Source organism: Halichoerus grypus, chromosome 12 (assembly GCF_964656455.1).
Source record: "Halichoerus grypus chromosome 12, mHalGry1.hap1.1, whole genome shotgun sequence".
NCBI lineage: Eukaryota > Metazoa > Chordata > Mammalia > Carnivora > Phocidae > Halichoerus > Halichoerus grypus.
Genome location: NC_135723.1, coordinates 91,784,435 through 91,801,738, shown reverse-complemented (window position 1 = coordinate 91,801,738; position 17,304 = coordinate 91,784,435). Strand labels below are relative to the sequence as shown.

The window sequence follows — 17,304 nt, the reverse complement described above, 5'->3', positions numbered from 1 at the left end:
ACTATTTATGAACACAGCAAAAGATGACATGAAGTAACAATATGCAGTTGGACCAGGGGCCTGAGGGCAGATGCTCTCATGCCCTGCAAGAGGAATGGTATTTTGGAAGACAGGTTGGCAATATTGTAGAAGGTCTGAAAAATACGCATGCTCCTTGATCAAATAATTCCAGTTTGAGAAATTTATCATATAAAACAAAACTGTGTATATTTGCTAGGTTCTGGCAAGAAACAGATGTACACTTAAACGGGATAAACGGAGGGAATTTAATGAAGGACTATCTCTGAAGAGGTGGGCAGGATTAAGGGAAACTGACAAAGGTTGGGGGCATAACCCAGGCTAGCAGTGATGGGGACACCGTACCACCCTAAGCATGAAGGTATAAGGTGGAGGGATTACAGGGACCCAGGGAAAGTAACCATACGAGAGAACCTCCCACCAGATGCATTCAAGGTCTTATGTTCGAGGACACAGCCAACTTGTAGTCTTTTCAGGGTGGGAGCTGGGGGGGAATACATACCCTTGCCTTCCTTTTTTCCATTATCAGATTTCTTGCTGGTGTTCCCCACGACCCCCCTCCCATATTGGCCAAATGCACTGGAAGCCAGAGAGGGAAGGAGCCCGATGAGGCAGGCTTGCAAAGGTCAGTTTCTCGAAGCAAAGAGCATGGTGGAGAAGGGTAGAGGATGAACAGCAGGCTAAAAAAAATATCTAGCACAATGTCTGATGCAGCATTACTTATAAAGGAAATCACCTAATTGTCCAACAGTAGGGAATTAACTGAAAAACTTATGATAGGTTTAGATCTTGAAATACAATGCCACCATTAAAAATGATGTTTTGGGAGTATTATTTATTAAGGTAAAAAGATGTTCATAATATATTGTTGAACGCAACAAAATTTTATGTACAGTCTGATCCCAACTTTTTATCAGCATTATATGTGGGTATATGTGTGCATGCATTTATGCATTTAAAAATGCCTGGAAGAGGGGCGCCTGGGTGGCTCAGTCAGTTAAGTGTCTGCCTTCAACTCGGGTCATGATCCCAGGGTCCTGGGATCGAGTCCCACATCGAGCTCCTTGCTCAGTGGGAGCCTGTTCCTCCCTCTGCCTGCCGCTCCCCCCCTGCTTGTGCTCTCTCTCTCTGACAAATAAATAAATAAATAAAATCTTTAAAAAAATGCCTGGAAGAGCATATAGTCCAATGTAACAATGCCTCTTTTGGAGAAGTGAGGTTATAGATAATTTTAATATTTATAACTTTGATTCTCTGTATATCCTACCTTTTCTACCATGTGTAATAAAAAATTAAAGTTCTTTTTAGAAAAATGAGAACTATGGCACGATCCCACATTAATTCTGTGAGTTAAGTAGGTGCTATTCTTAACACTGACAAGGAAAATTCCTTAAAAATTCCATTAGAAGCCAATTTCAGTTTTGAATAGAGTTACAAAATTCTTAAATAACATTCCAGCAAAGAATTGAACAATAATAATTATCATGGTATATTCTTAGTGCCAAGTACACTACTGAGTGACTTAGCTAATTCCTTAACTTATTTTCATACAACACTATGAAGTAGGTATTCTACTAACATTTCCATTTTTAGGTGAGGAAACCAAAGCTCAGAAAAGTCATGGCCAAAGTTACAAGGTTATTAAAGGGTAAACCAGTATTTACAGTCAGGTCTGAAAAAAAAAAAAATAGTCAGGTCTGTCTTCATCTAAACCCAGTGTTCCAAACTACACCATGGCTAAATAGAACTTATCTCCAAAAATATAAGACTGGCAGATCACAGGACTCTGAATATATTCATCATGTCAACAGAATGAATAATGAACATCAGAAGATTACTTTCTAGATATTGTAAAGTCATTGTATAATATTTAAAAGACTCTCAGAAGCTAGAAGCAGGTAGATACTTTATTAACTTGGTGTTCTGTGTCTTTAAAAACAAGAAAAATCACATTAACTATAAGTTGGTCACTATTTTCATTATTTAGCATGCTTTTAGAGATTATTGTCATTGCTTCAAGATGGCAAAAAGTGGTTGGGAAGAAAAAGATCAAAACCTTACTATAGTCGGGGTGCCTGGGTGGCTCAGTCGTTAAGCGTCTGCCTTCGGCTCAGGTCATGATCCCAGGGTCCTGGGATTGAGCCCCGCATCGGGCTTCCTGCTCCTCGGGGAGCCTGCCTCTCCCTCTCCCTCTCCCCCTGCTTGTGTTCCCTCTCTCGCTGTGTCTCTGTCAAATAAATAAATAAAATCTTTAAAAAAAAACAAACCTTACTATAGTCACCTAATGGAAATTCAATCATTCATTCAGTAAATATTTACTGAGACCCTACCTTGTGCCAGGCACTGTAACCAGGTATTGACCAAATAGTGGCAAAGGATCCTGAGAGCTAACACTGATGGAGAGCTTGCTATGTGCTAGGCTCTTTTCTAAGTGTTTTATGTATACCAACTCATTTCATCTTCATACAATTTCATGAGGTAGTTACTATGATCATTCCATTTTATAGATGAGGACACTGAGGCACAAAGGGGCTAGTATGTCATAGCTGACAAGTGTGGAGCTGTAACACAAATCCAGGTAGTCCTGGCCCAAGAGTCTGAGCGATCAACCATTGTGTAAAAACTCCTCTCTAAACCAGAATAGTGTCTGTCCTCGTGGAGATTCTGGTTTAGTGGCAAAATAGACATGAAACCAAACGCAGAATGAAATATGCAGTTTCAAGTAGTAAGTGCCAAGGAATAAGAGACTAACGGAAGTGACTTCCTAGATGGGAGTGGAGCAGTCAGGGAGGGCTGGCATGGGGAGGAGTCCTATAGATCACAGATGGGTGAAGGACGGGGGGCTGCTGGAGAGAAGCAGGTGCAGAGGCTCTGGGGGCAGCCACTGGAAGGATGGTCCCAGTGGCTCGACTTAGCTGCAGGAGTCTGAGAACCTTTGCACGGCGTGCTGAGCAATGGGTTTTATTGGAAGCGTGATGGGGGAGCTTTCAAAGTTTTGCTCTTATATTTATGGAGTGTTTGTCTTCCCTAGAGATGCTTTATCTGCAGACATCTCATGTCTTACTCACCTCGTGGCTACTCTGCACGGCACGTGGGAGTCCCTCAGACGCCTGTGGTCAAGGGTGGTGGTGGCTGCGTTCGATTCTGGTTTGAGTGTCAGGCAGACAGCCCATCACACCCAAACCTTGAAGTTCAAGTTGATGCTCAGAAGGTTAGAGGGACACCGTGCGGATGGCGGTATGAGGTACTTAGGATGATGCCCATTTTACAGATGAGGAAACTCTGGTATAGAGAGTGGTGTTTGTCCCAGTCATCCGTGCCACATCCAGGATTTGTGATCAGATCTGCATACCGTGCTACAAATTGGCAGTTTCTAGATTTAGTTTACCACCTGGCAGCCATCACACTTTCTTCCCCATGGCCTCGGGCTGTGCTGCCCAGGATGGTGGCCCCTAGCCACAGGTGGACATTTAAATGGATTAAAATTAAAGAAACGTTAAAAACTCAGCTTCTCCACTGCACCAGTCACACTTGAAGTGCTCAATAGCCATTTGTGGATGGCACAGATGTATGGAACAGTTCCACTGTCTCAGAAAGTTCCATCTTCTGGACACCGCTGGTCCAGAAACTTCTTAACTTGCCCTTTTAAATGGCAGAGGAGTTCCACACAGAGTTGTCTGGGCAGATAATTTTATCCAGCTTCTCACAATTTTCATCCAGAGCCTATGAAATTCAAATTTTGTGAGCATATTTTATTGTTTGGAGATTGTCATTTCCTAAAGGGCAGAGATTGTGTTTTTCCTTTACTTCTGGGAAGAGTCTTAGTTCACTAAATTTAATAAATGTTTGCTGGTGCCAATTACCGCAGCTTACGAACTCTGTGTAAGACCAAGGTAATGTCATATCGGAAGTGACCTTTTCTATTTTCCATGCACTCTCCATTGGTGTTTCATAGTGGATAGTGGAGGAATCTGGCATTTCTGGACAGACTTTGAAGTCTGAGAAGTTCTCTGTCAGCATGAGGGTGGAGAAGTAGAAGCCACACAGCACATCCCTTCTGGGCCTGGCACCAAAGAACTGTGGACAAACTTATGCTCCCCTGAGGTTAAGTTGCTAAGTTAACCTAATTAGCTAATTAGGTTAATTGTTCCTCGGGGAGAAGGGAGGGATGGGGTGAGGGAGGAGGCTGGCTGGGAGCTTATTTTTTGTATTTCTACTTATTCAACAAGCATTACTTGAGCCCTATAATCTGCCAAGCACTGCGCTAGACACTGGGGAATAGAGACGAAAACAAGAAGGTCTCTGCTCTTGAAGAACTTAGAGCCATGTGAAGTTTTATTCCGCGTGCTCAGTGGCGTGACAGAGGCACCACAGGGACTTAGGGCACAGAGGAAGGGCAGATCACCTCTGGCAGATCACGGAAGGCTTCCTGGAGGAGTGATGCTCTGCCCACGATTGTAAGAGGCTCAAAAGCAGAGATCTCTCCCAGGAAGGGTGTCCATTGAGGGTTTTGAGTGAAGAAGGAGTTTTCTAGAGAATCAGGGTGATCAGGACAGATACCTAGTTAGTGTGGGTTTGGCTTTATTTATTCATGTAACTGATCTGAACTCATGACAAGATGGAAGAATCTGAGCTAGACTACGATCATTATTCTCATTCTGAATTTGAGCCAGAGTCGATGAGTTTTAGAACACAGTCATATGTGAGTTGGAGTTAGTAGAATGCCAGAGAATGAGGGTGATTCTAAAAAGAGCTTTCACCAACTGTTGCCGTGATTCTAATGTGGATTTTTGGCATGCCTCAGGAGAGCTGCCGGGTTTGGGGCTATAGTGGGAAATGACCATGGAGAGTGTGGGCAGAGGACTGAGCCAGTTGATCTGTGGCAGCTTGTATGTTGGGGGGAAGGAGTTGGGGGAAAGGAGGTGGGGCAAACTGCAACGGACAGAGAGGCAAGTCTGGGATTGTGCCTTAGGAACATTCTCACTTGCCATTAAATTGTGCAAGAAGGACAGACATTTCCAGCCAGGACAAGATCCTGGTTTTAGACATTGTATTGGTGGGGGCGCCTGGGTGGCTCAGTCGGTTAAGTGTCCAGCTCTTGATTTCGGCTCATGTCACAATCTCAGGTCATGAGATTGAGCCCTGCGTCAAGCCCCATATTGGGCTCTGTGCTCAGCGGGGTGTCTGCTTGAGATTCTCTCTTCCTCTCCCTCTGCCCCTCCCCCCCAAACCCCCTCTCTCTCTCAAAAAAATAATAAAAACACATTGTACTTGTGGTGGTCAGTACTTAACAATGTCACTCACACCCTCCACCCGCCAGTGGCTTCCCCTTTGATAGCAGGAGTTCCTCTGTAGGTAAATTAAGGTAATGACAGGTATCCTACACTTTCTGAAGGTTCATGTTAGGCCACTTGGTTTTTACCAAAAAGTTACATTAGTACCTGTTTTTGCTAATGGAAAGAAATCTAAAGAGGATTTTCACTTTGATGAAAATAGTTGTTACTGTACTAACGTACGTCTTTCCAACTTTCTGAAAGTGGGATATACTCTCCATTTCATGCCATTTCCATTGAAGAAAGGTTTCATAGCTGTGCCTAGTTTCGAATAGCGGGGGAAACCTTATTTAGTTTACATCATGGCAGACCTGAACTCTTTGCTTGCCACAACCTCACCATATCCTATGTCTTTCCTCTTTTGTCCTCAAATTCCTTCTAAATAGCTTTTCTTCTGCCCACTTTCTGTTCACTTCTACCCTCTTGTCTTGCTTTTCTACTTTTCTTTCCTCTGCAATACCCTCTTCTCCTTCTCTCTCTCTCTCTTTTTTTTAACAAATGTTACCCATTGTTCCCATTGTTCCAGACCCAACTTCAGCCTCATGCAGTCTGTGAAACCTTCCCTACCTACTGTGGCGCATGCTCATCTTTTCCTTTTTTGGGTTTTCACACTTCAAGTCCAAATCCTGTCATCTAACACTGAAACTTATGGTGCTGAAGAGTGAGAAATCACTCTGGAGACCACGTAAAACCTCCACCTCGACCCATTATCATCTGCTCTTGGAGGAAGACATTCCAAACATTTTTTATCAAAAAGACAAATCTCAACAACGTCAAAGGACAAAATGCTCATAACCCCTTACCTTACTACAACAATCTTAAGTGTTGCACAATTCCTTTCTAGTCACACATATTGTTTTATATTAACTCACAAACCATTTTATATTTAGTTTTTGTCCCATTTAACGTTATAACCCAAACATGCCCTACATGTCTTTACAGTTATTGTAACAGAAGCATGCCTTCCCTCCTTACTGTAATATGATTATATCAAGCCACTCTCCTGATAATGGTCACTGGCTCTGCCTTTTCAAACGACGTACATGTCACTCTTGAGTCCATCTCCTCTAAGCTCTGAGAATGGGCTCAATGATCCCTCCCTTGCACACTATTCTCTGTCTTCAGGCACCTTTTCCTGTGTCACCAGGGAGCTCAGTCTTCTCTGTCCTAAAATACGTCTCAACCCTGCTGTGAACCATTCTCTTTGGCCGCCATTTTCCAAGCAGCTCTTTCTTTTCACCTTGTTTGCCCTTTACCCTTGCCACTTCAATGGAAAGTCTCTTTTTAATGACCATGTCATCAAGTCCAAAGAGATTTTCTTAGTCCTTGTCATCCCTGACACTGACCATTCCCTTCTGAAGCTCCCCTCCGGGCCTTTGGTGACACCACACTTCCCTTGTTCTCCTCAGCTTTCCCTCAGAGTCCTTCTGCCTTTTTCCACTCCCTTTCAGCTTTTCCATGATGCAATTCTTTTCACAAGGGCCTATCCTCAGCCCTCTTCTTTTCTTTTCTCCTGTCTTCCCAGACACAGTCATTCACCCTCACATCTGCAGCTAACAACTCTGTGCAAATGATTTCCGTATCTGTATTTTGAGCCCTGCCTGCCTTATCTCCCAAGCCTAATGCTCACCCTCACCACCTACTGCTTATGTTAATGTTGCTCCCTGGGTGCTGGCTGAACTCCCACAGCCAGTCACTCTGCCCTTGGGGATCCTTCTGCCTAACCCAGACTCTCCCAACTGACTTCCCTTTATCTATCTTAATATGTATGGCTTCAGACCCTCTGCACTTGATCTTAGCCAAAAGGCCGAGAAGCGATGGCTTCAGAGCCTCTAAATCGTCCATTGTTTATTCTTTTCTCTCCTCATATTTATCAGTTAATTTAAGATCCAGAAAATGTCTCATCTATTTTCTAATTTCCATTCAAACCCACGAAGTCTTTACTTAAAAAAATTTAAATACATGGGGTGCCTGGGTGGGTCAGTCAGTTAAGCAACTGACTCTTGGTTTTGGCTCAGGTCATGACCTCAGGGTCATGAGATTGAGCCCAGCGTGGGGCTCTGCACTGAGCATGGAGCCTGCTTAAGATTCTCTCTCTCCCTCTTCCTCTGTCCATCTCCCCTTTCCCCACTTGCCCGTGCTTTATCTCTCTCTCAAAAAATTTAAATACAGAAGTAGTACATGCTTGTGTTAAAAATACAAATGATGGGGGCACCTGGGTGGCTCAGTTGTTAAGCATCTGCCTTTGGCTCAGGTCATGATCCCAGAGTCCTGGGATCGAGTCCCACATCAGGCTCTCTGCTCAGCAGGAAGCCTGCTTCTCCCTCTCCCACTCCCCATGCTTGTGTTCCTGCTCTCGCTATCTCTCTCTCTGTCAAATAAATAAATAAAAATCTTTAAAATAAAAAAAATGCAAATGATGTAATATTATAATCAGATGCATTAATATAGAGAGTAAAAAGCGAAAGTTTCTCTTCATAAAAGTGAACATTCCCTTTCATATATTTACTCCCCAACCCCTCTCCAAATTCTGATACACTTACACGTTTTTAAAACAGTGGATTTATGATCACATTTTTTTCTCATTAATGGCATTACACAATACAATGTCTTGCTTTCTCCCCTCCCACATGTAATATATAGATCTTCCATGGAACAGAATAGGAAGTCCAGAAATAGACCCATACAAATGTAACAATTAATTTTGAGAAAGTATAAAGTCAGTTCAATGGAGAAAGGGGAGGCTTTTCAATCAATGGTGATGTAACAACTGACATGCAAAAAAAATTAACTGCAACCCTTATCTCACAAAAATATAAAAGTTGACTCAGATGGATCATAGAGCTAAACATAAGAGCTAAAAATTACATTTCTAGAGGGAAACAGAAGAAAATATTTGTGACCTTGGGTTGGGTAAAAATTTCTTATGTAGGACACAAAAAGCATGAGCCAAAAAAATGAAGAAGGAAAAAATAAAAATTGGGCTTCATCAAATTTTAAAACTTCTGTTTTTTGGAAGATACTGTTAGGAGAATGAAAAGACAAGTTATGGAATAGGAGAAAATATTTTCGAAATACTCATCTGCAAAAGGATTTGTATGCAGGATTTATAATGATATTTACAACTTGATAATAAGAAGACAAACGATCCAATTATAAAATGAGTAAAAGATCTGAAGGGACACTTCACCAAAAAAGACATAGCAATGGCAAGTAAGCACATGAAAAGATGCTCAATGTTATTAGTCACTAGGACAATGCAAATTAAGACCACAAGGAGATAGCACTACACACCTACTAGAATTGTTCAAATTAAGCTGACAAAAGCAAGTGCTCACAAGGATGTGGAGCAACTGGAACTTTTATACATTGCTGGTGAGAAGGTAAAATATTACATCCACTTTGGAAGACAATTGGGCAGTTTCTTATAAAGTCAAATATACAATTATTACATAACTTAGGAGTTTAATTCCTAGATATTTAGGAATTAAATTTCATTTAGAAAAATGAAAACATATGTTCACATCAAGATCTGGAAGCAAATATTTATAGAAGCTGAGTTCATAATGGCCAAAAAACATGCAAAACAACCCCCAAAAACAATAAACTGAAAACAGCCGAAATGTCCAAAATGGATAAACAAATTGTGGTACATCCATTAAATGGAATACTAGTTAGCAGTAGAAAGGAACACATTACTGATACATGTAACAAGGTGGATGAATCTCAGAGACATGATAAGTAAAAAAACTGGACACAAAAGGCTACATACTGTATCATTCCATTTATGTGACATTCTGGGAAAGGCAAAGCTATGGAAACAAATTAAATCAATGGTTATTAGGGATTGGGGTAGAGGCAGGGGAGAAAGTGCTAGCTGGCATAAAGGAACTTTTGAGAGCAATGCAAAGGTTATATATCTTGAATATGGTGGTGGCTATAGGATTTCATATACTTTCCAAAACTCATGAAAGTGTAAACTTTAAAAAAGGTGAATTTGATCTGATTGAATTACTGGACTGAATTTACCTGTTTGAAGTAAGCCTAACTAAACAACAACAACAACAACAAAAAAACCCAAAACAAAACACCAAGGAAAATAATAAATCCAGCAAAGAAAGAAAGAAAAGAAAAGAAAGAAAGACGAAAGAAAGAAAGAAAGAAAGAAAGAAAGAAAAATTAGCAAAAGCATATCTATATATAGAATTTTCTATACCAGATGGTGAGCTGCTGATTTTAAATTTTGATAGATAAGGCCAAATTGTCCTCCAAAATGGCTATACCAATTTATACCTCCACCAGTAGAATCTGAGAGTGCCTATTTCCCCATGCTATGGCACAAATGGATATAATCAATATTTTAAAAGTTCTGTCTATTTGATGGTGAAAAATGTTATGATCCTGATACTTCAGGCATGCACAGTTAAGCTCTTGGCCTAATTGGTCTCTCTCCACTTGCAGTCTTTTCTCTCTCCAAATCATCTTATATATTGTTAATAGAGTAATCCTTCTTGTGCCTGGTTCTAATAATATCTCATGAAAATTATTAACGATACCCTACTGCCTACAAAATTCTGTCCAGACCCCTTAGCCAGATATTTGAGTCCTTGTTCTACCCCAGCTCCTACTTTCTCTCTTCTCTATGACTGTCTTCTCATTTTTAGCAGAAAAGGTTGACTCAAACCTCTAGTTCAATGGTTCTTACTCCCTTTTCTTTCCAACTTTTTGGGGGTGCAGTTGATACATAACATTGTACAAGTTTAAGGTATACAATGTGATGATTTGATACACGTATATTTTAGGTAAGGTAGGGATAATCAAGGCTGTCATCAGAGAAGAAAGACTGAGGTGTGAGAGTAACCTTTTCCCCAAGATGACAAACTTCTATATGAGAGAGCAGAGCTCAGAACTTAGCTATTCTGATTTCTAGTCCAGGGCTCTCCGTTTTACCCCCTCCTGCCTTCCAGCCATCTCCAACTTCCAGGTGGTCAGTCTGTCCTTCCCGTTTCTATTCTACTCCTCAGAGTGAAGGGGCCCGGGTCAAAAATACAACTAGCGGCTTCCATAGCATTTGTTGAAATATCAGAAAGTTACATGCCACGCAAGCAACCTATTAAATATTACTCTCCTCCTCCCTTGACTGACACACCTTCAAAATGACCTGGGAGGCTAGGTTCAAAAGCTGAGGGGCACCTGGAGGCCTCAGTCGGTTAAGCGGCTGCCTTTGGCTCAGGTCGTGATCTCAGGGTCCTGGGATTGGGTCCTGCGTCGGGCTCCCTGCTCAGCCGAGAGTCTGCTTCTCCCTCTGCCTCTGTGCTCTGTCTCTCTCTCAAGTAAATAAATAAAATCTTTAAAAAGAAAAACAACAAACCAAAAGCAGAATCCCCAGACTCCTTGAAAGTCTGAGCGGTAGTATGGCAGCCAAGTCATATGAATATGAATATAGAGCTTGTTTCACCCTCTCTCCCCACTCCTGGTTCTTGGCTTCATTCCCTTGGGCTTCATGGGCTCATCTCACCCTACTTGCATGTCTGAGTTCCCTTACTTCCCTGCAAACAACTACCCACGGCTGCTCCTTGGGACCAGACACACCTCGGCCCACACACCCTTTGGGAGGAAGAGGCCACAGAGGCCCTGAAAGTGAATGTGGGGCCAACTGGTAGGGAATTCTGGGCTCCTGGGTACTGAGTGGGCTCCTGGTGGGGTGTTCCTTTGGCTTCTCAGACTCCTTGTCCTGTGGGGAGAGGTGCAGTTGGAGGAGGCCCACTCTGGGGGCGCCTCCGGTAAACTGGGCCCCATTGTGCTTAGGTCTAAGGGTGGCACTGATCCTAACTCCCTCCCCAAATCAGACAGCACACCTTTGGAGGACCCAGGCTAATTCTCCCCCCTCCCCCAGAGATCGTATTTTATTGGAAAACAGGAGATGGGAATTCTAGTTGAGGCTCAGCCCTAGGTAAATAAACTCACCTCCCTGGTTTGTTTCTTTCTCTGTACAATGAAAATTGTATGAGATAATCTCCAAAATCACTATTTTAATCTTTTATATCCCCTCCCCCCCAGCACTAACAGGTCATAGTATGTGCTCAAAAGTGTTTGCTCGATTTATTTTTTGCATCATTTGGTATGAGTACCCTAAGGTCTTGTCTTAATCTCTTCTCAGACACAAGTGTGTATGGATGCGTGTGTTTACATATATGTGCCCCTACCTTGTACCACTCAGTCTGTCTTGGACTTCCAAGTCACACAACCCCCTAGCTGGATGGTTCGAGCCCCAGGAGACATTTTCTTAGACACTCAAGCAGAATGCATTAAATCCTAACAGAAGTAACATTCAGTTTTATGCCTTCAGAGCTTGGAAACTAGGAGACCCTAGGGGTCTTTCTATAGAGAGTTGGTGACCTTGAGTCATTTCTGGTATCTCAAAGTTGCAATTGTTATTTCCCATTGATGTCAATCCCTTCTTAATGGCTTGGCCAACATTTTATCTTCTTTGAATTGGCTGAGAATGGAAAGGGAGCCTTCTTTCTCTGATACCCCAGGTACTAGTGTAGGTGGGAGCTTCCTGGAGGCTGGGGCCAAATCTGAAAGGTTGAACCACTTCACTGGGCAGGTGGATACTCTGGTTCAAGTCAACAAATGTACAAGGAGGGTTTACTGGTGCTATGGGAATCCCTAAGCAGGATGACACCATCTTCGAACTTCATATTAACTTGGTCGGAGAGGCAAAACATAAATTCATAAAAGATAAAATAATACAACAGGACAGGACAATTTAAGAATCACCCCAAGGCAGTGGTTTGTAGTCAAATGACATGTTTACACAATGAGTTCAGAGGATGAAGAAAGGCATGAACAAGAGGTCCTAGATCTCGGGCCAAGGTATCCCGGGCCAGACATGCCTGGATCGGCAGTGTTTTCACAGGGGAACTCACCTGGAGATTATGGGCTGAAGGCAAGGTTTGCAAAATCCTCTGGAAGCTGGTGGGGAATCAGTTGTTAAGAACATGGGACTGTTTATGATGGGGAGGCTTAATAAAGTACAAAACAAATTAGGAACATCAACAAGGCTATCTTTAACCTTTATTCTCAATTATCTTCCTTGAAACTAACAGGTAGGTACTTCTAGGAGGGTTCCTCAGCTTTCTTCAGAGGAAGGGCTATCACTGATTCTCCAATAATCTCACCAGAGGGTAAGTTGCCTGGGCCTAGCAGGGGAACGGGACTGGAGAGCAACCGGGACCTTTTTACCAATGAAGATGATTCACATTTTTCACTAACCACTATAGCTTCCCAGGCAATAAGATAGTCTCCCCAACTCACATCTTTAGTCCCCTGCGTGGTGCAAGCCTTCTAAGAGGATGCAAAGATCCAAAATTGCCAATTCCACGTTCCAAGACCTTTACACCAGGTGTCTTCAGAGTTAGATGCCTGGCACGTAGCAGTTACTTGACAAATGTTAACTCCCTTCTTGACTTTCCTCGTTTCCCCTCCATTCCCAAACTCTGACTCCCCAAACGCTTATCATCTGACCTTCTCTCTATTGCCCAAGAGAGCTGCTTTCCCTAAGAGGGCCTGGACGTGCGCGGTTCTTTCCAGCTCCGCTGCAATTCAACCGAATTCAACTCAATCAGCAGGCACCTACTGAAGGCCTACTACGTGTGGGGTTTGCGGGCCTCCCAGGCCCAGAGCGTCCTCTCCTTCCTTAACGACCCAGACAGGAGGCAGAACCTCTAGAGGGAGAAAGGATGGGTAGAGCTGTGTGCGCGCATTTCCCACCTCCTCGACTGCACGTCGAAGGGAGCCCGACCTTTCCTTTGCTTTGTCCCCTCTGCAGCCCCGAAGGCTGTCCTCCGAACGCAGGCGCCCCACTCACACCTGCTGCCCCGCACAGAATGGAGCAGAGCGAAGCCAGGCGCCAGAGGAGGAGCGAGAGGCCCGCCGCTCTCCGGGCTTGCCAGGTTTTCCGGCTCTGACCCCTCCTCGCCGGCCTCCCTCCCTCCGGGCGCCCCCGGGAGCGGAACGCGTGGGGCCACCCGGGCGGCGGGCCCCGGTGTTCCGTGCGGGGCGGGGCGGCCCAGGCCTCCCGCGCCTCCCCCCCCCCGCCACGGCGCCCCCTCCCGGGAGGCGGGTCCTGGGGGAGACCCGGCACCGGCCCCGCGCGGCGCAGCCTCGGCGCGCCCGAGCCCCGCGCTCGCCGCCTGGCCGCCCCGCAGGCAGGCGCCCGGCCGGCCGGGAGGTGGTGCTCGCCTCCCCGCGCCCGGGCCCGCGCGTTGCCGAGCAGCGGCTCGGAGGCTCCGAAGGGGGCGGAGCGGCGAGGCGGGCGTGCGGCTGGCGGCCCCTGTCCGCGGTTCCGGCCCCCGGCCCGCCCCCGCCTCGCCGGCCTCCCTCCGCGCCGGTGCGCGGCGCCCCGTCCCAGCCGCAGCCGCAGCGGCCGCCCCTCCCGGGCCCGAGAGCAGCCGAGCCGCGAGGCCGGGCCGGGGCGCCGGCCGGGACTGCCGGGGGCGCGGCGCCGACGCCGAGGCGCGGCCATGGAGGGGAAGACCCGCGCCGGGGTCGCGCTGGTCCCGGGGCCGAGCGGCCGCGGGCCTTCCGCCCGCCGCGCCCGCCGCCGCCCGGGGCCGCTGCTCCCCGGCCTCTGGCTGCTGCTGCTGGCCCGGCCGGCCTCGTGCGCCCCAGGTAAGCACCGCCGAGACCCTCGGGCCGCGACCCTGCCTTTTTTTATTGCTGTTATTTTCAAAAATCCTGCTTTCCCCGCCCACCCTCTTTTATTCTCCACCGCTCCCTAGCCCTCCTTTCTTGAGATGCTTTTCCATTCTTCTTGGGCCCAGCAAATAAAAGGCACGGCGAAAATAAAACGAAAAAGCGAACGGATTCTGGCCAGTCTCGCTCAAGGTCTGCGAAGCTCTCCTGTTATTCACGGAGCCCGAGGCGGGTCCTGTGGCTTCTCCGAATGTGCCTTTATTTTCTCTGCAAAATGCAGGCACGGGAATTGTATTTGTGCGTGGCTATTATCAGTGTGGTATATCAAATGTTTGGGAATACTTCATTGTAGGGGCGAAGGGGTACATTCGGTGTGTGGGCTTTAAAAACAGTATTGCATTACTCTGAGTAGCCCGGCGTCCCCCAGATGCAGGCAGGCTGGCGGTGTCCCCCGGTGCACCAGGACACAAAGAACATTCAAAGAAAATCTCTTGGAAAGCGCCCTGGCCATGGATCTTTCCAGGGAAATAGCTATTGCTATTACTTCTGCAAAGGCATCAGTACAATAGAGTGGGAAAATATTGTGATTCTTCAGTGTCAGGGCATGAAAGGAGTAAGGGTTGTTTTATAATAGATGCAGTTTACTGACTCTTCGTCAGCATGGAATTAAGAGGCATCATTTATGAAGGCGCATGTGGGCGGGTTTTGTTGCTGAAATGATTTAATTCATACTGCTTCTCTGAAATGTTTATTTGTCCACCCTGAGCATACCCACAGGATGGGCTGGAAACCATCTCTGAGCTGACAGACACGCTGTAAACCAGTGGTTGCCCCAGCGCACACCCTCGACCACTTTGGGGGCAGAGGAGGAGAGGTGGGATGAGCCGCTCTGGGTGGATAGCTGCTGCACAGTGAACACAAACAGAGCCATGGAAGCTCCTCCAAACCCTCCCTTCCTGGGAGCAGGGCCAAAGGACTGCCAAGTGGGTTTGGAAGGAAATGGAACACATTTGAAGGTGTCCCTTGGACATCACTGTCGGAATTCTAACCGGTGCCACATAGGGGATGGGACAATAGAAGCGCAGGAAAGGATGTTGGGGATCTTAGAGTGGTACCACTCCTCTTACTCCAGAGGAGACTGATAGAGAAGTGGCTTGGTCAAGGTCACTGGCTAGTTGGTGCAGACTCATCGCTTTTCCATTAGCCCCTACTGCCCCGTGACCTATGGGCTTATACACACCTGAGGCCTCCGCAAAGATTTCCCGTAGCTGGGTGGAACCCTGGCTCAGGGAGCCCCCCCAGAGCTGGGGGCGACGAAACAGATCTCTTGCGGGCAATATATGGAGAGTGCCAACAACTTTGCCTAACCTAGAGCCTCAGGTCCCAGTCCTGCCCTCTGCGTGTTCCAGCCCTGCGTGTCCAGAGGAGAGGAGACGAGACTCAGGGCTTTGTGTGAGAAGAGATAATCCTGAAGAGTGCCCTTGGCTTTCATCTGCAAAGAAAGCCCATCTGATAGTAACGGACTCATCTGCGAGGCGACCCGGCACACTAATCGTTTCCATTTACTGAGTGCTTCCTCTGCCAGATGCTGCATTTTATAGACGCGATCCAGTCATGTTATGAGTTGGGCACGATTAGCCCCATTTTACAGATGAGCAAACTAAGACTTCAGGAGTTTAGGTTAAATTGATTCCAAACTCTATGCATTTAACTTCTGCATGGCTTCCCCATGTGAATGTGGCCAGCTGGATATACTGCCAATGTTGTGGAGAGAATAAGTAATTCTTTTGATAAATTTAAAGTAGACAGTGGAGCTGTTTGCACTGTCCCTCTGTAAGTTTCTTGTCTTTAGAAGTTGTTCTTGTTTCCCATCAGCCCCCAGTACGAATATTCACCCTGGACACATGAAATTCAGTATATTTCTGTGCTAGAGCTGACGTCACGGAAGTGGAGACTTCATCCTTTCACTAATTTGTGTATTGGGCTCCTCTGGTTTGTACAGTTACTCCTAGGCCAAGTAATAGAATAGCAACTGAAGAAGTGGAGGGCACACTGGGTCTGTCCTCAAGGATCCAGTTGGACACTCAAAGCCGGTGCAGATCCTTCCATGGACTGTTCCTTAGAGAAAAACATCTTAAAGGTGGCCCCTGACCCATTTCTTGAAGGTTATGAGGAGCCATAGTGGTGGAGGGTAGCTTCCTGATGTAGGAGACCTGGGCTGGTGAGTGCTGGTTGATCCTGGGAAGAGGTTGCATTTCAGTTGGCCCATGTCTTCTCTCTGTGCCACTAGGACCTTCTGGCTCCCAGTCCTGAGTGTTTTTTTTTCACCATGGGAGTGGGGATGGGGGTGGCTTTGCTGAACCCTGCCGTGGTGGTTCTGTTTCTAAAGAGCCTGATTCAGAAAATGGCATGTCTTAATCCTGTGTGGGATTTCCTGGGTTAGGCAGCAGTCCCTTTCGAGGCTGGCTGAAAATGATCTCCTTCAGCAGGCTTCTCTTTCCCTGTTAACTTTTGTTAAATGGAGTCCACCTTTCAGTGGGTCCCCTTATTTCAGTCTTCATTTAAATTTCTGTGTTTTACTGATTTCTTGTCTCTTTCTGTTTCATTCAGAATCTTGAATGTGCCTTTTTTTGTTTGTTTAAACATTTATAAGTTTGGTCTTGACTGTTCACTGTTGTGGAAACAACTGGTAGTACTTTGGACTTGCTTTTGATTGTATTTTTTAGACGATCCTACATCCACAATATAAAAAGAAAGAATTGTGCTCCATTTCTTCATGGATAAGTCTTTCTTAAAAATAATAGCTATTATGAACTTGATAACTTTGCAGAGATTTTGGAAATTACTAGAAGGTACAGAAAACAGATACCCATAATCCCACAACCCATAGATAGCACTGTAAATAGTTTTTTCTTTGTTAACATTAAAAAAGTGAACATTGAATTATATGCACGATTGCATTTGTTACTTTTTTCACTTGATATTTAACTTAAGCATTTTCCTATTCATTAAATATTGTTTGAAAACACAGTGTTCCATCCTAATAATTTCCTTAATTATTCTTTTATTATTTCCAGCTTTTTTGGCTGTTAAAATAATGCTATGATGAATAACTATGTAGATAAGGCTTTGTATTTCTCTGTGTGTGTGTGTGTGTGTGTGTGTATGTGTGTGTGTGTGTTTAGCATACATTTCTAAAAGGGGAATTAGAATGCAGTTTAAATCTTAAGACCCACCAGGCTGAATCTTTGCA

At 45.2% G+C, this 17,304-nt stretch overlaps 1 protein-coding gene across 4 annotated transcripts in view; it reads left to right on the top strand.

The window, feature by feature from the left end:
• The first annotated feature begins 13,751 nt into the window (after positions 1-13,751).
• The window catches only part of KIAA1549 (KIAA1549 ortholog), a 139,565-nt gene continuing 136,012 nt past the window's right edge, over positions 13,752-17,304 (top strand). For all 4 annotated transcript variants that reach the window (XM_078059624.1, XM_036072795.2, XM_078059625.1 and 1 more), the window contains exon 1: positions 13,752-14,027. In XM_078059624.1, coding sequence (XP_077915750.1) covers positions 13,880-14,027 — 148 coding nt within the window. In that variant the 5' untranslated portion in view covers positions 13,752-13,879. The remainder of the gene's footprint in view (positions 14,028-17,304) is intronic.